Source organism: Equus przewalskii, chromosome 10, assembly GCF_037783145.1.
Source record: "Equus przewalskii isolate Varuska chromosome 10, EquPr2, whole genome shotgun sequence".
Lineage (NCBI taxonomy): Eukaryota > Metazoa > Chordata > Mammalia > Perissodactyla > Equidae > Equus > Equus przewalskii.
In genome coordinates, this window is record NC_091840.1 from 59,092,093 (window position 1) to 59,116,886 (window position 24,794).

General features: G+C 56.6%; 2 protein-coding genes across 5 annotated transcripts; both read left to right on the forward strand.

Moving 5' to 3' along the window:
* Positions 1-6,226: 6,226 nt before the first annotated feature.
* LOC103565867 (serine protease 33-like) lies at positions 6,227-8,367 on the forward strand. The gene is made up of 3 exons (XM_008542041.2): positions 6,227-6,536; positions 7,106-7,272; positions 7,908-8,367. The coding sequence occupies exons 1-3, from the start codon at positions 6,344-6,346 to the stop codon at positions 8,127-8,129; spliced, it is 582 nt and encodes a 193-aa protein (XP_008540263.1). The 5' UTR covers positions 6,227-6,343; the 3' UTR covers positions 8,130-8,367.
* A 459-nt stretch (positions 8,368-8,826) lies between these two features.
* Positions 8,827-23,292, forward strand: B9D1 (B9 domain containing 1). 4 transcript variants are annotated; one of them, XM_008542037.2, is made up of 7 exons: positions 8,827-9,211; positions 10,779-10,847; positions 12,645-12,756; positions 17,292-17,388; positions 18,566-18,628; positions 22,609-22,676; positions 23,017-23,292. In XM_008542037.2, the coding sequence occupies exons 1-7, from the start codon at positions 9,149-9,151 to the stop codon at positions 23,157-23,159; spliced, it is 615 nt and encodes a 204-aa protein (XP_008540259.1). In that variant the 5' UTR covers positions 8,827-9,148; the 3' UTR covers positions 23,160-23,292. The 4 variants fall into 4 exon arrangements, with proteins under 4 accessions (XP_008540259.1, XP_008540257.1, XP_008540258.1 ...); XM_008542035.2 differs by having other exon boundaries at positions 8,849-9,211; positions 18,536-18,628; XM_008542036.2 differs by lacking the exon at positions 22,609-22,676 and having other exon boundaries at positions 8,849-9,211; positions 18,536-18,628.
* Positions 23,293-24,794: the final 1,502 nt, after the last annotated feature.

The window sequence follows — 24,794 nt, forward strand, 5'->3', positions numbered from 1 at the left end:
GCCAAGTTCAGTGTGTGGTGGTGACTCCGGCTCATCTGGTTTCCTGTGAGACCATCCCTCTCACCTCTCTGTGACCAGACCCCTACCCAGTTTCCCTCAGATCTTCTGGAAAAGGCTGGAGGAAATGGCTGAGGGGCATCTGCAGGTCCTGGGTCGGCGTGGGTGGAGGCTGGGAGGGGTGGTAGGGTCCTGCTTGGAACACCCCAGGAGGAGGGAACGGCCATGGGGAAGACTCCCTCCCAGCGGCCGGGTGAGCCCTGTCTGAGTGGCGAGCCTGTGGGGGCAGTCATGGACCTCCGCCTTCTCTCTCCTGGCACCTACAGGTAGGCTGCCGGGTAAAACACAGGATGCCCAGTTAAGTTTGAATTTCAGATAGACAACGGATCATTTTATATCCGTTATATCCGATATTGCATGCACCCTGTACTTTCATTTCCTAATATGACAACCCTACCCAGATGGCCACACCCGCCTCCTCACTGGCCACCCAACTTTGTCCCAGCCCCTGTGGTCTCTTCCCCACACGGTGGCCAGAGAGATTCTGTTGACACCCAGGTCACTTCACCTACCTCCTCAGCTCAAAACCCTCCCGCCACTCTGAGGCCCTGGGTTATCTGGGCCTGGTGAGCTCTCCCGCCCCATCCCCTACCCGCAGTGGTGTGCTGGTAAAGTGGTTCTCTGAAAAAAAAGATTTATAAAAAATCGAGAGCCCTGATGTTAGCATTTGCCAGTTTCCATGGTGTAAACATTCCCCTTATGGCTGATTTCAAGCTACTAACGTGATGCCACTGAAGGCAGAGCTGTACACAGTTCTCTCTTATGAGTCAGTGCAAGCCAGTGTGAGCCGGCTCCAGTCTGCCTCTCTGTTCCCCAAGCATTGTCCACCTCAGGGCCTTTGCACTTCCTGTGCTCTGCGTCTGCAAGTAGTCACCCCCAGATCTATGCATGACTCAAGCCTTCACTTCTTGTGGGACTTTGTTCAAAGTCTCCTCGTCAGAGAGGCCTTCCTTCTGCACCCATCCGCATAACACTTGCCCCATCACTCTTCAGCCATTTATGCTGCTTTATTTTTTTCTTCATAGCGCTTACAATTGTCTTAAATTATTCTGAACATCTGATTACTCGTTTGTGTCCCCCACCAGAAAGTGAACTCCACGAGGGCAGGAGCTGTGTCTGTCTTGTCTTCAGCGTCACCCCGAGCACCTGGCAGAGTGTCTGGTACACAGCAGGTGCTCAGTAAATACCTGAGTGAGTGGTAACTCTAGGCTCAGGAAGGTGGTTCTCACGACCTTGATGGTCATATTTTATGCTTCAGTGGGCCGATTCAAGACATCTGCAAGAGTCCCATCCAAGTGCTCGTTCCTTCTACCCCCATCTCCCACTGAGGCCACTCCTCCTGCAGGAGCCAGCCAGATACAGACACAGGCTCTAGTCCAGCTCCACTCCCACTTTGCTGTGCAACCTTGGTGAGGCTCTCTCCATCTCTGAGCCTGGTGGTTCTGTCCCCTGTGAGGTAGCCATTAACTTCCACCTCCTGGGCTATTGTGGGGACCACATAGCTGAGTAGAGGGAGAGCACTTGCAATCTACAGGCCCTAGAATGTACCACCAGGAACCCCACCCACCCACCCACCCCACCATTTCTCACAGGGGAAAAAACTTTGTAACTATTAGAAAGAAACATCTAGAACTGCCAAAAGTACTTACAATCAGCTACATATGGTGTAAAAACATAACGCATGGTTCTGTTTATTCTGCAACAGCATTTTTAAAAATCACCAATTTTGATCAGGTAGAAAAGAAAACTGAGGAAGTCACTTTGACGATGCAATCTCCACTTAGATTCTCCGTGACTACTGCGTGGAGACAGTTACATGGCTTTATCCTATCTGGGACACTTTTTTAAAAATCCTCCTTCTGTTGTCTCTTTTCCCAGCCTTGGTGACTTTAGTCCATTAAAAATGATGTCACTCTGAATTCTCCTAGTTCTCAGCAGTCTCTCTTCTCAGGAAGCCTCGTCTGCCGCTCCTGGACCGCTGTGTCCCTTCCCTTCCCCATCTGTCTCTCCCCTGGTCTGTAATTCCTGAGATCCTGGGATGCAGTGGTGTCTCAGAGGAAGGAACCATCTGTCCAGGACCATGGAGAGCGACCGGCACGGCCACCCCCTCCCACAAGCTAGTCAGGCCACGCCTATGCCGCAGCAGGACCCAAAGTTGAGGGATTACCTATCAACAGCCGCAAGTGGTCTTTCTGTGACCTACATAGTGTCACCTAAAAACTCACCCAACATGGCAAAATTAGGAGATCTCAAGGAAACATGGAGATTTCCTAGCTGTTCGTTAAGCAGCAGAAGTTCAGGCACGTGTGGACCCAAATGCCTACAACCAGGGCTGCTCTTCTGCTGGGGTGTTAACCTGGGCTGCTCTTCTGCTGGCATGCAGCCGTCAGGCCCGTTGGCAGGCATCCATGCCAACTGGTTGGGCATACGTTTTGATCAATTGGACATCTGATCAGCTTGGTTGGTGCCCATGCCATATGAGTTATTCAGATTTTAAATACCACCCCATCCTCAACAGCTGCCTGGGGCTGAGCGTGCCCCATTATTCCCTTGATTATTTCTATGCCTGAACTGCCATGTTTTCTTAAAGCAGAGAAGTACTTCTAGTAGCTATATCTTTCAACAGAGGAGGAAAACAAAAGCTAGATGTGGAGATATGTTTGCTAAGATTGACAGAAGCATGGTTCTTCATGGAAGGGAAGAAGTGGCTAACTCAACACTCATTCTAACTGCCTTTTCCCTTGCTGTCCTATCCTATGGAGCCTGGGAACAAAAATGCCCAAGTTCCCCGACTCCTTTGCAGCTGGAAGTGTCCCCATGACTCATTTTTGGCTAACGGGGTGTGTAGGAAAGTCCCCATGCAATCAGTGGTTTGTGTAGGATGTCTGGTCCTACATAAAGTCTTGCCAGGAACCCCCATGGCTTCTGCCCCCTTCCTCTGCCTAGAATATGGTGCTATACTTGGCACTGACTCAGCCATCTTGTGGTCATGAGGACAAAAACCACATGCTAAGAAGGTAGAACAATAAGACAGAAGGACCCTGGGTCCCTGTTGGCATAAGTGAGCCACGCTGTCAGTTCTGGACTGTCTTGATGTTTGAGACAAATGACCCCTATGTATTTAAGGCCTTGCCAAGTTTTCTGTTACATGCAGCCTAACTGCCATGCCACGTGCCCAGTGAGTGATCTCCTGGCATGCCTCACTCATCCGCCTGGCTTTCACTGACATTGAGTTTGTATCCACTGGATTAATGATGAGTAGCTTTTAAAGACCTACAGTGTTTTCCAGAATTTGGCCAGCAATTCAACTTGTCTGTCTACAAGCAAGCTGGACTCCAATCACGTCATCATCTTCACTGTGGAGACCGTTGCTGCCACTTACCGAGCCCTGCTAGGTAGAGGTTTTATGACCCCCATTTTCCTGGAAACTGAGCCTCAAACAAGTTAAGCGCTCAGCCTGAGGTCAGTCACACAGCTAGCGAGGGGCAGAGTCTGCGCTGGAACCCGGGCTGCCTGACTCACTTCTCTACCGCTCCCTCTGCTGGTTACCTCCTGGAAGAAGCCGCTCCAGGCACTTCCTCCCTCGAGCTTCAGGGGTACAGAGAGCAGGCCCCGCCCCCGAGGCAGGTTTGGAGAGGCCAGGGATTCCCCTAGCCCTACAAATGACTTAACAGGAGAATGAGATAGTCCAGGCAATGCCTTTCTCTTACTAAGGTAGACCTTGAGGCCCAGAGCAACGCGATGACTTGCCCAGGGTGACACACCAGGTTGGAGATACGCTGGAGATGGGAACGGAGGGCCCTGCACCCTATCTCAAGCTGTGCCTCAGACCCAGACCTGGTTATTCTGTTGTACTGCTGGAGGCCGGGGTCCCTGACTCTTCTCTCCTTCCCCGAGTCTAGAGCCTCCCTCCAGCTGGAACCTGAGGGCTCAGCCTGGCCCACAAGGCTCCGGGGCCCCTCAAAGTGTCTCCCAAAGACCTCCTCTCACTTCTTCAGTCACTCACGCAGTCATTCGACAAGCATTTAGTGAGTGACTCCAATGCGCCCGCCTTCCATGGGTGCTCAGGGAGCTCTGATGCGCTTGGGGAGACCGAGTCAGACCACAGCCTCTTCATGGTAGGGCTGTGACCGAGGGGCCCAGAGAGAACCCCTGGACCAACATGGGGGCCAGAAAACAGGCAGCCTGGAGGGGAGGGACATCTGTCTGGATCTTGAAGTTCAAAAAGAAGCTTTTAGGCAGAGAAGGTGGAAGGGATCTCCCAAATGTGAAGGCACAGCACGTGCAAAGACAACGTGATACACTGAAGGCCACTGAACTGTACTCGTAAGAAGGGCTGGTTTTCGGTCCTGTGAATTCTACCTCAATAAAAAGTAAATCCATACAATTTTTAAGAAGGTGGTGTGTGTGCAGGCACCCAGTACTGTGAGGCTGAGGAGCAGGTGGACGTGGGCCAGCAGCAGGAGGGGCCAGAGGGACCCAACAGGCCACAAAGGGCCTCGGCTTTGTGTCACTTGTAAAATTCAGCCATGGGCCTGGCCTGTGTCGCAGTCCACAGAGAATGGTCAGGCGTTCCTGGCGTGGCCTCCCCGGGATTGCTGAGAGGCTGAGCCGGGAAGAAAGATCCATGAGGGCTGTGAGAGAAGCCATCTGGAGACCTGGAGTCACAGAGACCCCGGTTCCAACTGCTTCCAACGCCCTGTGACCTTGGCAAGTCCCTTCCTCACTTCTCTAAGCCTTGACTGCCCTGGGAAAGGACCTGGCCCCAGGGCTCCTGGGGAGGGGCTGGGAGGAGCCCTGCAGTAGGGGCTGCAGAGCCTCGTGGGGGTGGAGCGAGGGACGGTGGCTGGACTCCTGTTGCAGTTGGCCGCTCCGCCCCTCCTCTCAGACGGGAGGCAGGGCAGGGCCAGAGCCCCTGCCTGTCTGAGCAGGAGGGCCAGGGTCTGTGGGCAGGACGCCGGCTCCTACCTCGGCAGCTTCCTCTTCCCCAGGCCGGTCCCCCTTTGCCCAGTGACGTGGGCCTTATGGGGCGGTAGGGAGGGCGCATGGAGAGGTTAAATTTCCTGGGCTGACAAGGCAGCGGCCAGATCCAGTGGTGTGAGACCCAGGGCCCCTCTCCCAATGCTGCTGCTGCTGCTGCCGCCGCTGCTGTTCGGTGAGGAGCAGAGGGGAAGGGAGGGAGCTGTTGCAGAGCGGGGCGCCCATCCCTTGAGGGTTGAGTCCAGGTCTCTTAAAGATGGTAACCCAGACTTGGGTTCGAGCAACAGGAACCTGGGCGCAGGGGACAGGCAGCGGGGATGTCTAGTCTGCAGAGAGGAGCTCCATGTGGATGGGGACTGACCTTTGAAGATCCAGAGGGTAGAACAAGATTTACAGGGCAGGGCAGCTAAAGGAGGCCCAGTCGCCTTAGTAATAAGTGAGTTCCCTATCTTGACAGAAAAGCAAGCGGAGCTGGACACCCACATATAATGAGCTTCTGGGCAGGAAATCTTCCCAGGGGGTGGATTATAGGGGAATGAGAAGAGGAGATCAAAGAAGACTCCACAAAGGTGGGCTTTGAAGGCTGAATAGGAGTTCTCTAGGTGGAGAAGGTAGGGTATGATACACTAGGTAGAGAGAAAGCATGTGCAATCCCGGAGGCATAAAGAAGCATGAGTATACCAAGAGCTACCTTTAGTAAGAATAGCTAAAAACGTATCGAGCTTCAGTCCATTCTGAGTATCTGACATATACTATCATATCTAATCTTCACAATGCCTTCCTGGGCATGATGAGGAAACGGGCACTCTGAGAGGTTCAAGAGCTCTCTCCAGGCCATGCTGGACTCCACTGCCAGTGGCTTGGTTTCAAGCTGGAGGGTGAGCAGTGGGAGCTGGGGCTGCAGGTTAGTAGGGGCCTGGGTGGAAAGACGGGGGTCAGATAGGACAGAGATGAACGGCAGGATCCCAGGCCCCAGAGCTGGGCTGTGAAGACTCAATCTCCGGCGGTGCAGGGCCCATGCCAGCGGAGGCCTACAGCAGGAAGGGCCCAGCCACATGGCCTTGGCAGGCAAGCATCTTCCTGGACACCAGGTACCACTGCGAGGGAGCCCTCATCTCCCCAGAGTGGGTGCTCACAGGCGCCAGCTGCTTTGGCAGGTAGATGCAGGGGCCAGGGCGAGGGGTGGAGAGGGGCTCCGGGAGAGAGGCCCCCAGACTCACCACCTTCAGCTCTCCACAGCTGGCCTTCGTCCCTCTTCAGCGTGACCCTGGGCGCAAATCGGCTGGCACTGGATGCTTGCGAGAGCATGTCCAGCGTGGAGGAGCTGCTCCTGTCCCCAGGAGGGCCCGAGGGCTCTGGGCCTGGTGGCCTGGCCCTGGCCCGGCTGGAAAGGCCACCATCTCTCAGCAGTGCAGTGCAGCCTGTGTCTCTGGCCACTAGCCCCCAGCCTTCCCCCTGGCCGCAGCTCTGCTGGGCCCAGGGGTTTGATCTTGATTTTGGTGAGGATGGGAGCAGATCCCTGGGATGGCTGAGGGCAGCGGGGGACGCTGGACTGGGCAAGGCAGACGTGACAGCCAGGGTGGAGCTGGGACCCTGCAGAGGAAGTAATCCCCAGAGTCCCTGAGCCCCAGAGAGCCACCAAGCTCTGGCCAGCTGCCTGGTGAGCACCATGGGCAGGGCAGAGGGCGGGCACTGACACCTTGCTGTGCCTGAGTCAGCTTCCAGCCCCACCAGCTCAATGGCTGGCACTGGGCACTCTCCCCGCCCCCTCTAGGACTGCAGTGTGTCCCAGATCTCAGTAGGCTTGAAGCTTCCTTGAGAGGACTTCAAGAGTCTAACGGAGGATGGAGCTGCACTAAGAAGGAGCTGGGGGTGGGGAGTGTCAGGGAGGACTGGAGCCCCAGGAGGGGGTTGGGGGTGCGGGGGTTGGGGGGGAGACTTGAGGCTTTGAGGCAGGGACGAAGCCTTGCAGTATGTTAATAACCAGCAGGGCAGGACTGGTGCAAATCTGCAGTATGTGGGTCTCGCCTAAGGGTATGCCCCCTCCCCCACCCCGCCCCACATGCAGATCCCTACATCCCACCGAAAGAGCTGCACAGTGTCCCGCTGGAACCGCTGGACGTCAGCTCCTGCAAAGATGCCTTTCGCCTCCAACCTGACTGTCCCAACCTGAAGGTCAGCCTGCCCAAGGGCTCCCAGTGCACCAGGCTCCCCTACAGCTACTCCAAACTGGTGGTAAGGATTTCAGCCCTGCCCCGGGCAGGCATCGAGACGCACCCTCCCCCACAGTCCTTCCTAATGCCACTAAACCTGGGAGAGCTGGGCCTGGTCACCCTCCCACCCGCCTAGGGTCTCTCATCCCACAACACCCAGAGAACTGGCTTAGCTGCAGCCCTGATGGCCACCCCAGAGTTTCCAGGCTGCTGGGGAGACTCCCCCTTTAGGTCCTGTTTGAATGTGAGGCAGCCTTTGACACAGCCAGGTTTTAAACTACTGGGTGCCCCCTGGTTATTTGATAATTGCAAGCATTTTGTTGAAAACTGACTTTGGTGTAATACTGAGCCTCAAAAGCCACAAGGAGGAAAGAGTTGGGCGAGGTGGTAGAATTTGTGGGAGGAAGCGTTTTAACCGGAAAGAGAGCCTGTGAGGGGTGAGGAGGGGGTATGACCGAGTCCCTGGGGAGGTGGACAACCCTGCCAGAACTGCGTATGTCGCACTTGGGCTCCCACCCATTCGGCCTCCCCAGCCTCAGCCTCGCCCGTCAGTGGTGTGAACCCTGGCTGCACAGTGCCCTCCCCTAATCAGGCATCTCTGCTCACCTCCGGTGGTGTCCAGGCTGGCTGTGACCCCGCCTTCTCTCTCCTGCACAGGTGTCTGATGGGGCCCCCCTGGTCTGTTCCCAAGGCAGAAACTGGTTGCTGCAGGGTGTGATGACCTGGAGTCCCTGCTTGGGGACCCGCCTCCCTGAAGTCTACATGCCTGTGTATCCCTTCCGTTCCTGGATCAGAGAGAAGGTCTCTAACGCCACCTTCTACACGTTGGCTAAGAAGTGCCCTCTGATCTTGCTCAAGACCAGGAAGAGGAGGCAGTGAGCCTCTGGAGTCCTGGGTTTGAATCCTGGCTCAGTTACTCACCTGCTGCTGTGACTGAGTCCCAGTCACCTCCCCTCTCTGAGTCTGCTTCCCTTTTTGTGTAGTGAAGGTATATTCAATCATTCACTCACTCAACAAGCCGTTACCACTGCTTACGATGCGCCAGGCAACCAGGACTCCAGATCAGCGCGGCCCCTGTGCTCATGGAGGCTAGATATGGCAATAATAAATACGCAAATACGAACCGTGGCGAGTGCTAAGAGGAACCAGATCCACGTGTTAATAGAAGCCGTGACCTACTGCGGCGGCCAGGGAGTGTCATTTGAAGTGTCCTGACAGAGCCGTGGGCTCTGTCACTCTTCCCCCGACGGCTAGGTGACTAGGAGACCAGCGCTGCCCCTCCCTGAGCCTCAGTTTCCCGCTTCACTTTGAGGAGCGGCGGCTTGAACTTCAGGATTCTTTGGTCCCGCCCAAGTTTGTTCATTACACTTTCTCGGGGACGAGGGTCTCAAAGGCCACAAGGGAGCATCCCCTTGACCCGACGCACAGCGCTGCTCCCGCAGACGCCGCAGAGCCGCGCGCCCAGGCCTCCGCGCTCCCAGCCCGGCCTGCGGGCCCCCGCCGCGCCCTCCCCCCGGCGCCACAGCGGCCTCTCGCGGCGGACGGCTGTCGGTGCCGCCGCGCTTCGGGGCGGAGCAGGGCGGAGTCCGGGAGCACGCACTCCCGCGGGCGTAACCGGATCGGGCGGGGCCGCGTTCTCCACGATGGGCCCACGGCCGAGCCCGGGCCTCGCGCGGACAGGGCCCGGCGTCCCCGAGAGGCGTGGGAACACTGGGCTCCGCCCGCCCGCAGGCCGCCGCGACTGCGCCTGCGCACCCCCTCTCGCACGCACGCGCCTTCGCTGAGGCCCCCCGCGTCCAGAAAACGTGTCCCGCGCGGCGCGCCGTCTGTTTCCAGGGCAGCCGGCGCCTCTTAGCAACGCGCGCGCAGCCGGGTCTCCTCCCCGTCCTGAGCCTGCCATGGCGGCCGCGGGTCCCAGCGTCTTCCTGCTCATGGTCAACGGACAGGTGGAGAGCGCCCAGGTGAGCGGCCTGGACCCCGCCGGGGCCCGTCCTGCACCTCCGGGCTGCTGCGTGGCCCCCGAGAGACGCGTCATTCCCCCGAGCCTCTCTCCCTGGGTTAGGCCGGGGAGGGGACCAGCATTTGCGAGGTGGCTGGGAATCCTTATCCCGGATGTGCGGGTGTGGAACAGACCTCGAGAGCCTCAGCTAGTACCGAGGCCACACTCAGCCAAGCCCGTGGCTCCTGGCTCGGATCGTGTCTGCTTTGTTGAGCCACGGCCAGGAGCCCAACGCGGGTGTAGCGGGAGGAGCCGAGGCTTGGCTGGCGCTCAGGGCCTGATCCTCAGTGCTTGAGCCCCCGGCGCAGGGAGTGCCCCGCACTCAACTTTCGGGTCCTTGAATTTGGGTTAGAATGACTTGGTTAATGTGATCCAAGGACGGTGGTGGCCTGGAATGATCCAGGGAGGGTGTGTCTGTCAGATGGACTCCTCTCCATCACCCTACACTTTATAAGAACCATTATATATATGTAAAATATTTAAGACATATGGCACGTAAAATATACGCCAAACTCCATGCTCAGCACTGCTCATGCAATCCTCACAGCCCTGTGAAGTAGGTGTTACTGGCATCCCCAACTGACAAATGGGAAAAAGCTGGGATTTGAAACCTGGTCTGTCTGACGTCAAAGCTTTGCTCGACTGCCCTTCCAGGCTGTTGGAGATGGTGTTTATTATTATTATTGTTGTTGTTATTATTATTATATTATTCTGAGAATGAACTGAAATGGTTTAGGTAAAGCTCTGCCAGGGCCTGGTGTCTCCTGCCTTCCTGTTTCCTCAGGGATGCTGCCCCATACTCCCACTCTGTCCGCCTCCCCTTTGGCCTAGTGCCCAAGACCGGCTCCCCCTCTTCTGTTCTGTCCCATTAGGGGCCCTGAGCTGGGCTTCGTCTTGGTGTCTTCTCTCAGCACCCACCTCACCCCTCCTTTCCTCCCGATGCTCTAGGCCCCTCCCTGTCTTTAGGTTTTCAGCTCCAGCCGTGCGTATCCTGTGTCCTGATAGCACACTGGGTTCTCAGACCTTTCACTCAGCACCCTTCCATTAGATCTCTGTGCCCACCCCTGGGCCAGGCGCTGGGGACCCAGAAACGTATCACCTGTTTCTTGTTCTCAGTCTAATGGGGTTGACGGAAATAAATGCAGGCAATCAATACTTTGATGGAGGGAAGTACGAGGGCCTGAAGGAGCCAGGAGGTGGCCCTTAAGACAGCCTGGAAGTCAGGGGCAGGCTCCCTGAAGGGTAAGTTTTGAAAGACGAGCAAGAGTTTGTCAGATGGAGGCATGGGAAGGGCGTGTCAGACAGAAGGCAGAGCCTGAGCAAAGGCCCAGGGGCAGTAGCAGCCGTGGACTCTCCCTTGGACTCCCACATCTCGGGCCCCAGCCCCGCCGCTGCACTCCGTGTCCACATCCCCAGCTGTCTCATCAACCCCACCCGAGGGGCCATGTTCAGAATTCCTATCAGCTCACCACCATGTTGGCCTCAGCATGAGTCCCCGTGAACAGAACCCGTGTGTGCTTGTTTTCCAGTTTCCTGAGTACGATGATCTCTACTGCAAGTACTGTTTCGTGTATGGCCAGGACTGGGCCCCCACGGCGGTAAGCTGGCCTGTTGGGCCTCCCTAACTCACAGCCTGCGTGACTATTGGGGTTTCTGAAGGTGGCCATCACACCCCTTCCCTCACAGTTCACAACCAGTTGAGAGGTAGTTTGGGGGGTTGTAGATGTGAGTTTATTCCTGGTAAAGCTGGAGCAGAGAATGCAGCCGCCAGTGGGCTCCCTGACCCCTCTCCCAAGGCCGTGCTCACTCACATACCCTATCCTGGGAGCTTGCACGTGGCAGCAAAGAGGAGTGTGTGGACAGCGCAGGCAGGCAGGCCCCAGAGAGCCAGCCTGGAGGTGGCTGAGCTGCAGACACTCTGGGCCAGTCCTTTTATTGTTTGGCCTCTCCTGAGCCCATGGGGAGGACTCTGGAGCTCTCCTTCCAGGACTTCCCCAGGAACAGTCTGTCCCTCCCAGGAGAGGGCCTCTGATGGCAGCTTTGGCCTGCACCACACTTTACTGTCTGGAGAGCACTTGTTTAATCCTCACAGCAGTTGAGGAAATGGAGGCTCGACTTATTTAAACTCTCTGAGCCTTTTTCATCCTCTGGGTGCTGGGGATGCAGAGTTGACTGGGGAACAGTGGCCGAGGCAGGGAGAGCGTCACCACTTAGAGTCTGCAGGTGAGAGCAGATGGCAGCGTGGACAGGGCGCAGCAGAGGGGGTGGTGAGAGGTGCTTGCATTTCAAGTGTATTTTGAAGATGGAACCAACAGGTTTTACTGCTGGACAGATGTGGGATATGAGAGAAAGAGGAGGTAAGAATAACGCCAAGCTTTGTAGCCTGAGCACTTGGAAGCGGAGTTGCCATTCAATGGGAAGACTGTGGATAGAGCTGATTTGGGAGAACTCTCCAGAGCCGAGCCTGGCGTGTGTTCCCACTAGAATCTGAATGAAGATGCAGGGTCAGCAGTAGGGATGGGGCCATGCTGATCTTGAGTTCAGGCTGGAGGCGAGGACCAGGCTGGAGACACATGCTTGGGAATCATGCACACAGACCACATCGAAAACCCTGAGACTACTGAGATGCCACGTGCAGGTAGACGAGTGTCCAGAGACCGAGCACAGGACACAGCAGACTAAGGAGGAACTGGCAAGAGTGATGGAGCGGGAGCCAGCCGTGAGGAGGAAGGACCCAAAGACCTGAGGAGTCCTGGAAACCGAGTGGAGGAAGTGTGACAGGAAGTGGTCAGATGCTGCTGGTGGGCCACGTAAAATGAGGACAGAGAAGTGACCTAGATATGACAATGCTGAGGTCACTGGTGTTACTTGCCGAAAATTCTCTGGTGGAGCGGGGGCCAGTAGTCAGGTTGGAGTGGGTTCATGAAAGAAGAGCAGAGAAGGAGTTGGAGCCGGGGAGCATCGACAGCTCTTTGAAGATTTGCTGTCAACGGGAACAGAGAGTGGGTTGATGGGTGGAGGAAGAAGTAGTCGAGAGAGTCTTGTCTTGTGATCGAGAAGATAGCATACACACATCTGCCGATGGAGCGATCTGGGGAAGATTGGTGATGGAGGAGAGGGCACCGATGTGCTGGAGCCCTTCCTTTCAGTCAGGCGAGGGGACGAGACCTCGTGCACAGGCACAGGGTGGCTCTGGAGGTTGTCACGCTCTAATGAACTGAAACGGTAGAAGACCTAGGAGCTGCTCCATTCTCTCTTAGTTCCCTTTATGTGAAAGTTAGTGTCTTGGCAGAAGAAAGTGAAGAAAATAGCCCTGCCAGCTGCTGCCCAGGTAAGGGGAGGGGTGTGGCAGCCTGGAACTTGGACGCTAGCTGTCACTGTCATTGTCCTTACAGGGTCTGGAAGAGGGCATCTCACAGATCACATGCAAGAGCCAAGACGTGCGGCGAGCACTGGTGTGGAACTTCCCCATCGACATCACCTTTAAAAGCACCAACCCCTACGGCTGTGAGTCCGCAGGGGCCCTGCAGGGAGGGGAGGTGCCCCAGGCAGTCTTGGCCTCACCCTGCCCACCACCGTCTGCACTCAGACCTTCCCTGCCGGTCACCTGGGCCCTGCACCAGCCTTGTCATGCGTTTTCTTGCCACCTGGCCGTTTCCCCTGCTTCCTCCTCCCATGCACTTCATCCGCACGCTGTGCACGTGCCCTTTGGGAAGTTCAGCGTGACCGAGGTGAGGCCCCAGCCTGAAGCCTTGGACAGCTCCGTGCCTGTGAAGGGCAGAGCCTGGTGTCCAGGGCTGCGCAGTCTGGCTGGAGAGCTGACCCTGATGTCTCTCAACTTCCCGTCACGTGTTGTGCTCCAGCCAAACCCAAACCACCTGCGTCTCCTTTGCAAGGCCCTCAGGTCCCCTTTTCTGAGCTGTGGTTCGTGCTTGTCCCTCCGCCTGGGATACTCTTCCCACGTCCCACCACTGCCCTCCTTCCCAAAGCCTCCCTTGCTTCAGTAGTTACTTTCTACTTTGTCTGGTGGTGGTGGTTCGCTCTTGCTTAATGGACGCCTACTGTGTGCAAAGCCTGGAGTCAGCTCCAGAGGGCTAGGAATACTCTCCCTATGTGGCTTGTCCAATCCTTTCTGGTGGATAGATTTCTCTCTATTTCTTTTCCCATATTGGGAAACTGAGACTCCACAAAGTGACATCCTTTGCCTTCAGCTTTACCTCTAGGAGCCGAACAAGGATTTGATTTCAGGACCATCTCATTTCACAGTCCGGGCCTGTCTGCTGTGCGTGGCCAGGGCCCAGGCTTACCGGGTGCAGAGGGTCTAGAGCAGGGGCTGCCTAGTGGTCCTCCTGGGCAGAGACTGCTGTCCTAGTGTCATCATCCATGAGTAAGAAACTTGCGTGGGCTTCCTGGAATGGGGCACTAGGTAATAGACCAACCTCCTCCTGCTGAGCACAGCTAGGACAGGCAAGTAAAACATTAAAAAGCAAAACCAACAAACAACTGCTTGAAAGTATCAGAGAGCTAGCAGAGTAGTGGAGATTTACCAGGTCAAGATCCAGGAGAAGAACAGAAGTGCAGAGACGTCGCCCTACTCACATCTCCCCTAGGGGTATCTGCACATTCCAGCAGAGGTGACCGAGAGCTGTTGATGACTTCTGACAGCCTCTCTGGGCTGGGGGCACAAGAGTCAGGAAAATCCCGGCAGCTTGGGCCAAGACCTTACAGAGCGGTGCCCTGGGAGGGAGAAAGGGAAGGAGAGCAGCCCCTGCTCATTCCAGACCTTGAACGTGGTTGCAGAACTCCCGGACAAAATGTTTGCAAACTGAATCTAGCAGGATACGAGAAGATTCTACATCATGAGCGTGCGCCAATACAAAGCTTCTGTCACATCCAAAATCAACCAGTGTGATTCACCACATTCAAAAGAAGAAAAGTCATGGTCCTCCCCGTAAATGAAGAAAAAGTGATAAGATTCAACATCCATTCCTGGTAAAGACTTAGCAGACTAAGGAAGGAAACATTCTTAATCTGATAAAAGCTATCTATAAAAAACTTAGAACAAACATTACTTTTTTTAGTGAAATATTGAAAGACTTAGATCAGGATGCTTGTTATCACCACCAACATTGTACAAATAAAAGAATTAGAAAGGAGGAAGAAAAGTGTCATTATAGGGGCCGGCCCTGTGGCCAAGTGGCTAAGTTTGCACACTTCACTTCATCAGCCCAGGGTTTGACCGGTTCGGATCCTCGGCGCGGACATGGCACCGCTCATCAAGCCATGCTGAGGCGGCGTCCCACATAGCACAACCAGAAGGACCTACAACTGGAATGTACGACTATGTACTGGGGGGCTTTGAGGAGAAGAAGAAAAAACAGAAGATTGACTACAGATATTAGCTCAGGTGCCAACCTTTAAAAAAAAAAGTCATTATCCACTGATGACATACTTGTGTATGTAGAATTTCCAAAATAACCTACAGATAAATTATTAGAATTAATAAATTGGCATGAATGCTAGATATAAGATCAATATAAAAAAAATCAGTTGTTGGGGCCGGCACAGTGGCGCAGCAGTTAAGTGCGCACATTCCACTTCAGCAGCCTGGGGTTCACCAGTTCGGATTCCAGGTGCGGATCTGGCACCACTTGGCAAGCCATGCTGGGGTAGGCGTCCCACGTATAAAGTAGAGGAAGATGGGCGCAGATGTTAGCTCAGGGCCAGTCTTCCTCAGCAAAAAGAGGAGGATTAGCAGCAGATGTTAGCTCAGGGCTAATCGTCCTCAAAAAAAAAAAATCAGTTGCTTTCTGTGTAAAAATAAATATGTATGCTGTTCTATATGAAAAGCAAAATATTTTAAAATAATTTATAATTATATCGAAATATAACTTATTCTACCAGATATGAAACTTTAATTATAAAGCACAATAACTAAGACAGTGTAGTTTGGCACAAGGATAGATGAACAGATCCATAGAGGCCCCAAGACAGACCTAAGCCCTGTGGATGATGGATTCATGAGCAAGGAGCACTATAGAGCAGGAGGGGAGAGAGTTTGATGGACCGAGAGTCTGTGCTGGGACAATTGGACATGCGCGCGAAAAAGTGAAACCCGATTCCTGCTTCGTGTCGTGCATTCACGAAAGTCCATCCCAGGGGTGTATAAATGTAAGTGTGAAAAGCAAAATAGTAAAGCCTCAGGAAGATAGCCTGGGAGACTAGAGCTGAGCTCTCAGGGTAAGGGAAGAACTTTTAAAAGGACTCCTTACAGGAGAAGATCCATAAATTTGACTATGCTAAAACTAAGGGCTTCTGTTCATCAAAAGACATCATTAAGAGTGAAAAGACAAGCCACAAAATTCATTCACATACTACAGATCAATGAGAAGAAGACCATCCAGTAGGAAAATGGGCACAAGACTGAGCAGGCATTTCACAAGAGGACGTCCAGGTGACCAAGAAATGGGCCAAGGCCTCAACTTCAGTAAGAACAATTCGAATTAAGGACAATACAAGTTAAAGCTAAGGCGAGCTGCCAGTACTCACTCACCAGAGTAGCTCAAATTGGAAGGATTGAGAACACCAAGCTTTGAGGAGGGTGCAGAGCAGTGGGGACTCAGATGGCACTCTGGGGGGAGTGGGGGCGTCCGACCCCTGTGGAAAACAGTGTGTTCTTTTAAGACTGAACATATGCATACCCTGGGCGCTTCCCTTCTGGGATATGTGCCCAACAGAAACGTGTGCACATGTGCACCGAGAGCTTGTACAAGAGTGGCAGAGTGCTCGTGGCCTCGCATCCGTGAGAGCCCCAAGGAGAAACAACCCGTGTGTCCATCAGCACTGGAGCGAGCCGAGTCGTGGGCCGTGCAGAGGAGGGTGTCGTCCAGCACTGAGAAGAAGCAGACCCCAGTGCGTGAGACGATTTGGATGAACTCACGAAGATGACGTTGAACTAAAGCAGCCAGATGGGGGCAGAGGGGCCGAGGGGCACACATGTCTGGGGACGTAAAAACCAGACTGTTGGTGGTGAACCCGATGCCGTCTATACAGAAACTGAAATAGAATCATGTACACCTGAAGTTACACAATGTTATGAGCCAATGTGACCTCAATAAAACAATTTCTTTTAAAACAATTTAAAAAGCAGCTGGATACAAAAATATTTGTACTCTGTGATTCCATTTATACAAAGTTCAAAACAGCGGTAGAACCAAGTGCCGTGTTTGGGATGCATTCTTTGGTGGTGAAACCCTAGAAAATAAGTGGCTTCCTAAAATTCAGAGTAGCGGTTACCTTTGGGGGGTAGTGACGGAAAGGGCTATTCCAGGTGGCTCAGAGATGAGGAGACTGAGGGGCAGAGAGGGGAGGTAATTGCCTTAGGCCAGTGCTAGTGGCCACAGGATCAGAGCCTGATAGGCCAGCTCCTGGGGCCTCCCTGGGCCTCCCTGCCTCTCCTGTCACCTGGGCAATGATTCGTCCCCTGAATATGCTGGCGGAGGTGAAATTACCTAATATGCCTTGATGTCAACAGCGAACAGGTGGAATTGTTAACATTTTAAAGGGAGGTGCATGGAAGCCCTTTGCTTTCTGACCTCTCCCACAGACACCCCAAAACCAGCTCCTCTCTGGCCCTTGAGCCCGTGTGGTCTGTCCGCCTCCATCAGAAAGGAAGCTCCCAAGAGTGAGACCTTTGCTCAGCGTGCAGCTGGGTCCCCGAGCCATGAATAAGGCCTCCTGAGGCACTTCCTGTGTTTGTCGAAAGACTGAATTGGGCAGCATCCGAGCTTGTGACTTCTGGGCATCCAGACTGAGCAAGGGGCCAGGCCAGCAGATTCTGGCTCCCCCAGCCACCTCGCCGCCTCCCTGGGTCCTGGGTTGGCCGAAATGCTTGGTGCAGCAGTGCCAGGCACATGTCTACTCTCGCCCTTCATCACACCCACGCCCCTGGCGCCTTGAGTGTTGTCCTCCTTGCTCTCTGCCCAGCACCTTCCCCTTGTGCTGTTTCCTCATGTGCTGACCCCTGCCTTGTCCTTCCCAAGGGCCGCAGATTGTGCTCAGCGTGTACGGGCCAGACGTGTTCGGGAACGACGTGATTCGAGGCTACGGGGTGGCGCATGTGCCTCTCTCGCCCGGCAGGTGGGTCCTCACTCTGAGCTCGGCCATGCTGGCCCAGGGACCTGGGCACCTTCAGCAGGGTTTTTCTGGGGACAGACTTCACCTCTAGGCTGGGAATGTCCTGGGTCCCCAGAGGGACTGAGCTGGCTTGGGGGTGGGAGTGCAGCCCATATCTGGGAGGAGACCCAAGCGGGTGAGGCTAATGCTGCTGTCCGAGCACAAGGTGGGGTGGGAGGGAGTGTCGGAGGGCCCGGCAGGGAACATGGGGACATCCTGAGAGGGGCTGGGTCTAGCTACAGATGCTTCCCGGCAGTTATGGTCTGGAGTTCAGATGCTCGTTCCTTCCCTCCTTCCCTCCCTCAGTGTCCTGTGAGCCCCCACCGATGCCCCTTCTGGGCCTGGCTCTGCTGACATCAGAGGACACATCTGTGTCAGACACACGTGTGATCACATGGGCCCTGCCCTCAGAAGCCCCCAAGTAGTAGACATGGATGGAGAGACGTGATTCTCTTGTGGAGCACAGCGACAGGGTATAGACGCACAGTGTTCCAGGGCACAGAGGAGGGCCAGGGTTAGCTGGCCTTAAAAGTTGAGGAGTTTGTCTAGAGAAGGTGGAGGGAGAAGGAGCAACAGCAGGTGCGCTGAGCGCTCTGTGAGTTACTGTGGAAAGAAAAAGTGCCAGATGCCGGGGGGAGCCTGGACAGGAGGAAGGGACCAGGGCGGCGAGGGGCAGGACCCCAGGCTCTGAGGAGGGGACAGGACCAGGGCAGGTGACCACAGTCCTGGGAATTGTCAGGGGCTTCCTGGAGGAGGGGCATCCAAATGGGGCCTGGAAGATAGCAGAGATCTTGGACATTTGAAGAAGCGCGGGGGCCATCTGAGGTGCATGGTGTAAGTTGGGACCCCAGGCTTGGTTTCTGTAACCCTCAGCATTCTCCCGACTCTTTAAAAGAAACAAGACTCTCATGGGACTCTGAGCTCTGCAAGGTTGGGCCCAGGCCCGCTGTGTCCACGGCGCTCTCCGGGCCCTAGTGCCTGGCATGGCCCTGTGGGCACGGTCAGCGCAGGCTGCACTGGTTGGCCTCGGCACTGACTTGGCGCTGCCAGATCCGTGAGAGCTTCTGCTTGCTGGAGGCTCAGAAAGCTCCCTCGCTTTTCTCTTACTCAGCACGTCTGTCTGTGAAAACATTTGTTTCAGGCACAAAAGGACCATCCCCATGTTTGTCCCAGAATCTACATCTAAACTGCAAAAGTTTACAAGGTGAGTTTTCTACACGTCACCCCGGCCCCTCCTCCTGACATGTGGTGGGAGTGGTGGGAAGCATGTTACGTCCACCCCTCATTTGTGCCAGGCAACCTCTCCAGATCTTCAAGCTGCTCCGTCTTTTGGGGACAAATGGAAACGGACAAATGGGTCCTGTGGGGTTGCTGAGGGTCACTGGCCCCCTTCGGTCCCAGCAGCATAAGGCCATGCAGTTTTACTCTGTGCCCTGTTAGAGGTCAGTCAGACAGAGCAGAGAAAAACTTGTCAGATGGGAAAGTGCTCATAACATAATGTGACATTACAAAGGTGCGATAGGAGAGCGTACAGCAGTAACAACCAAACACCCTAAAATACCAATAATCCTAATAGGTACCTTCTGTCAGTCAGTTGCTAAAAGCCTTCACGTGTGGAAGCCTCTGCAAGGAGGTGACGCCTGAGCAGAGACCAGAGCGGAGGAAGGGGCCAGCGTGGGAGGTCTGGGAGGAGACGTTCCAGGCACAGGGAACAGCATGTGCAAGGCCCTGAGGAGAGCGCAGGCTTAGTGTGTTAGGAGCAGCCAGGAGGTGGGTGTGGCTCATAACTGGTGAGCAAGGGGGAGTGTGGGGAGATGTCAGGGAGGCGGGGGCTGAGACACAGCCTGCGGGGGTGCTTGTGGACAGATGGCGGGGAGACTGGCCCTGAGGCCTCTTGCCCTCTGCCACATCCACGTAGGAGCTGGAGGGCCGGCTGGGCCCTGGCTCACTGACTCAGGCTTGGGGATGGAAGCCCCCGTCAGCTCAGCTCAGCTGCAAGCCCCCCGTGCTCCCCAGCAGGTCAGGCGGGAGTGGGCCTGGGTGAGGGGGAGACGGAGGACCACCTGGGTTCCCGGGCAGCCGCTGGCGAGCAGTCTCTTGCAGGCCTGGCCAGCATCAGGGTGACACTTGGCCAGAGGCCTGCTGGGTGGAGCGACAGCGTCGGGCCCGAGCCAGAGAAGTGTCACTGAGCTGTGGAGGCTGGGGAGGGGACAATTTGAGTGCCCGTTGCCCCTAGAAGCTCTAGGAGGCCACCATGATGGGAACGGGCTTATTAGCCAGATGCCCTGGGCCAGTGTAAGCTGGAGGTGACAACATCCACCGCACGAGGCTCTCAGGAAAGTGGGGAAGGAGGGCAGTGGCCATCAGCGGGTCCAGGGCAGGTTAAGGTCTTTGCGAGTCCACACGGCCGTCGTGGCCAGGGCAGTCATGCAGCCGCACATCCCGCGGCTCCGAGGGGAGAGTTTGGGCCTCGCCGCACGATCTCACTGAGGAGAGGGTCCATTGCTGGAAAAGTTCGACTTCAGCTTGCCGAGCAGCCAAGGTTTTTGCCGATGCCTGGGGACAGCCGGCTCGGTGCAGGGGCCGTCTCCCGCCCTCTGGAGGGGCTCTCAACTGCCAGGCGGCCTGTGCTTGGGTTACGGAAACTGGGGAAAGGTCCGATTAGTGAAGACAGTTTGATCGACAAAATCTTCCCAGAATGGGTTTGTGGAGACCACTGAGTGACCAGCTCCGGCAGCCCCCTTCACTCCCCCAGAGACCCTGTGGCTCTGATCCGATCCGTCCCTCCCTCGCTCCCTGGCACCCTCCACGGCTCCCTTCTCTGCTCTCTCCCACTGCCTCCCAGCCCTCCTCCTTCAGCCTACGTGGCCTGCCCATTTCCACTCTCAGCTCCTGTGTTAGTTTCTCATGGCCACTGTAACAAATTACCACAAATTCGAGGGCTTAAAACAACGGAAGTTTATTTCCTCATAGTTCTGAAGGCCAGAGTCCAAAACCAGCATCAGGCCGAAATCAAGGTGTGCCCCGAGGCTCTGGGGGCCAATCCTCCCGCCCCTGCCAGCTTTGGGTGGCTGCAGCCTTTCTTGGCTCGGCATCACTTCCGTCCCTGCATCTGGTCAAATGGCCTCTCCCGCCTGTACCAGATCTCCCTGGGCCTCTCATAAGGACACTTGTGATGGCACTTCGGGCCCACCAGGATAATTCTGGATAATCTTCCCATGTTAAGATCATTAACATCTGCAAGGATCCTTTTTCCAAATAAGGTCACATTCGCAGGTTCTAGGGACTGGGACCTGCTGTCGTCGGGGCTGTTCAGCCTACAACAGCACCTCCGAGCTAGTCTTCACATAGCAACACAAAGCGTTTTTTGAAAACACAACTTCAGAAACTCCTCAGGCTCATCTCTGCATTTAGGGTTACCTTCAACTGGAAGGCCACGGGGCCCCAAGTTCTCTGGCCCTGCTGACCTATGCCCTCCTGCCACCCGCCTCCCCTGCCTTGCTTCCTCCAGCCCCTGGCTCCTCCCCTGCCTGGGCCCCTGCCTGGAGCACTGCCCTGAACAGCCTGCCTCTTGCCTCCCACCCGCCGACCTCAGAGAGAAATGCAGTGGCCCTGGTAGCTCCCTGTGTTTGCACCTGGGGTGTGCCAGGCTCACGGTGGCTGGTTCCTGTGGCTTGGTCCTCACAGCGGCCTGCTAGAGCCACGCTCCTCAGATGGAGAACTGAGGTGCCGAGAGGTGGTGATGCCCATCCAGCCCCGGCTGGAACCTGGGTTCCCCGTTTCCCCTCCCTGTCCTCAGGGCGGGGCCTCCGGGAGCCTCCTACAGACAGACCTGCTTCCCTCCCAGCGCCCAGTGGCCCCAGAAGGTGCCCTGCCCTGGGCAGCACCGGGTGGCGCCGCCTCCCTCAGGGCGTTGGGTCCAGGGTAGACTCACCCAGCCGCGGCCGGCTCCCTGCCCGTCGGGCGATGAAGGCGGCCTCTCCTGGACCGCTGGAGCTGTGCCGCAGGGCGCCAGCTTTTACAGGAACGCAGGGACCTCCAGCGGCACGGGGCCCCGCCTCTTCCACATGGGAGGCCACAAGGCCTTCTTGGCACCCCGCTCTGCCCAGGTGGTCACATTGTTGGCCCAGGAGGTGGCTCTGGGACAAAGCCCGTGTCTGCCTGGCCCACCCAGCCGGGAATAGTGCACGAGTTTGTTTCCGGCTCGAGTGGGTGTGTCGGAGGCGAGGCTGCTGCTCCCGAAGGAGCTGCCCCGGTGCAGCGCCCTGGGGCCTGGAGCCCGGAGGCCATGGGCACATCCTGCTCCACTGCTTCCTAACCATGGCCTTGGGTGAGTCACTGGACTCCTCTCCGCCTCTGTAAGGCGGGGATGCACAGAGCAAGGCTGCTGTGAGAGAAGGCAGACAGCAGGGGTCAGGGAACTTCCCCGGGGTGACGAGTTGGATGGCGGTGTCTCTCCCTGCAGATGCGTGCACCTCTGCAGGTGCATTGCAGAGTGAAAACCATAAATAGCACGGTTAATGTTTTGTGTGGCCGTGGACGGAGTGCCTTCACCTGGGAGCCCCATGAGGTAGGCACCGTTATTATCCCCATCCCAGTTGAGAACACTGGGGTTCAGAGACGGGAAGTGACTTGTCCTGGATCCCACACTGTTAAGAGGAAAGTGGAGAGCCCAGATCTGGCCCTCTGCCACACCAAGGATGCTTGCTGAACTCTGGGATGGGGCCTCCCTCCCAGGGAGGAGGGGAGGTCACACTGTCCCCAGGTCCCACTCCCCTCGCCGACCTCAGCTGCTGTCACCTTCCTTGGATTTCCACCTGGTTCAAGCCATGCCCTCACGCCACCCCAGCCCGAAATCTCCCTCAGCTTTCATTCTCAGTGAATCAAACCCGTGGTTGACCACCATGGGAAAGCTTGATATCCTGCCGAGGAGGAGTGGGCTGCGGAGCACCACAGGTCTGGAGAAGCCCCCCCGGGCCTCCGTGGAGCCCAGCAGCACCGCACCCGGCCTCACCTTGCAGAAAGCAGAGGGCCTGGGTGTGGGAAGGCTGCCCAGGGCCTGGCCCTGCTGGAGGGGTAGGAGGAGGGCTGCTGGCTTCCGAGGCGAGGAGAGAGCCCGGGTCCAGGGTCTGAGGGACACCCAGGCTGGGGCCGTGCTCATCCAGTGTTCTCCTGTCTTCCCAGCTGGTTCATGGGACGGCGGCCTGAGTACACAGACCCCAAGGTGGTGGCACAGGGTGAAGGCCGGGAAGGTAAAGCTTGATCTCCCCACTCCCATAGGCAGGTTGGGGCCTAGGAGGGACTATGTGGGCCCCCAGGAAATGGGGTGGATGCCAGGGATCTGCCAGGCACGTAGGCATTGGTCCTGCAGGAGCAGGGCCCAGGAGTTTCCCAGAGCACCTCCCAGATGTGGGCCTGGTTGGAGGGTTTGCCATGTCTGTCTGTCCCTGCTGCAGCCCCTTCACCTCCCAGTGAGGTTACAGGCCGGGTGCTGTCCCCATTTTACAGGAGAGAACACAGGCTGAGAGATTCCCAGAGCAGCCTGGGTCTCTCTCTGCCCCAGCCTGACTGACACTGCCCTTCTGTCCCCAGTGACCCGTGTCCGCTCCCAGGGCTTTGTCACTCTCCTCTTCAACGTGGTGACCAAGGACATGAGGAAGCTGGGCTACGACACTGGGCCTCCGGACACACATGGCATTTTGGGGCCCAGCCCCCCTCAGGGCCTCCCCCGGTGAGGGCCCTTCCACCGCCCGCTGTGCAGGCCGAGCAGCTCTCCGAGAATGCAGGGCTGTCCTTCCGCTGAGCGTCTGCCTGAAGTGCGGCCGGCGGGGAGGGGGACCTTATACAATAAAGAGTTACCTCTTCACAGAGCTGGTCCAGGCCGCCTCCTCTCCCCTTAGCAGCCCCTCCGTGGGAGCAGGCCTCCAGGCCGGCCTCCAGCCCTTCCTGAGCTGGGCCAGGACCTGCCCTCCTCCCCGCACTGCCCAGGGCATGGAAGTTGCTGGGAGACGGCCAACTAGGACGTGAGCCTTGGCCCCACGCTGGTTCTGCGCCTCGGGGCTGTGTGGCTTTTTCTGCGCCTCAACAAGCTCATCCCTAAAACAAGCGCATCGTCTGCCATGGAGGCTTCGGGACTTCTGCTGGACCTGCTGAACCAGGGCCGCCTGCTTGGTGCCTGGCACGCGTGGCAGCCGTGCTCCATGACTGCCAGCCTCCCCTGGCAAGGAGAGAAGCCTGTGAGTGGGACCTGGATGGAGAGGCCCCCAGCCAGCACTCTGCGCCCAACTCCGCACCCAGAGCGGGGCTGCAGACCCCCGACGTGGGAAGCTGCTGGGATTCCACTTCTGCCAAGTCACAGCAGGAGGGGGAGCCCCGCAGCCTGCGCCCTGTGCCCTGGGAGCCCAGCCCTCAGCACAGCTGTGCTGGAGGCTCCCTCCCGCCCTGCCCTCAGCCTGAGGCTGGGCCGGGCAGAAGCAGCGTGAGTGTGAGTGTGTGTGTACCCCCTCCCCCTCCCTGGCCTTCACATGCCCTGGGCAGGATTTCAGGGAGCCCCGCCCCCCAGCCTGGAGGTCACCAGCCTGGCCACTGCACATTGCCCTGGCTGTGGTTTACACTTGCCCTTAGAGACCACACGGACTGCCTTGCTCTGCCCTTGTCTCACTTGGTCATCTCGGCACCCGAAGCGTGTGCCGCCTGCGGCACTCCAGCCCTGCCCCCAGCTTTGTGCCCTGGTGCTCCAAAGGCTTGACAGCCTGTCTTTTCCTCCAGCTATTTTGGCAACATCACTGTCCACGTGGATGATCCTTCCCACGACTTGGCCTCTTCTCCAGCCTTCTCCCCTGCCCTATGCCCCTCAACAGCTGCCCGTTCCCACGGTCAGAGCCTGCTTCTCATTACCAATGACACCATCGCCTGGAGAATGTGCATCCAAGCACCGTCTCCCAGACGGCCCCCTCCCTGTGTGGTCCCCGCTTCCACCGTCCTCCATTCCGTCCAGTTCCTCCAAGCCACCGACACACCCCTCTGTGCGGACTGTCGCCCCTTCCTTTCCTTTCCTCCCTGCCCGAGTTTGAATTCAGCTGCCATTTACGTGCACTTTCCCTTCAGACACCCTCAGCTCCTGTGCCTCTGGCCCTTTATCCTCCTCTGGCCAACCTCAGTCCTCGTGAAGGCTGGCCATCCATTAAGGCCGCGGCATGGTCTGAGCGTGGCCAGCAGGAGGGCTGCCCGCTAGGCCCTGGCCAGGCCTCCATCAGCGCTCCCAAGCAGTCCCCTTTACTTCCTAGTCAGCTCTCCCGCATTCCCGGAGGAAAACGCACACCGTTTGTCCTCTTCAAACCTCCACTACCCCTCCCCTCGGCCGAGTGCTC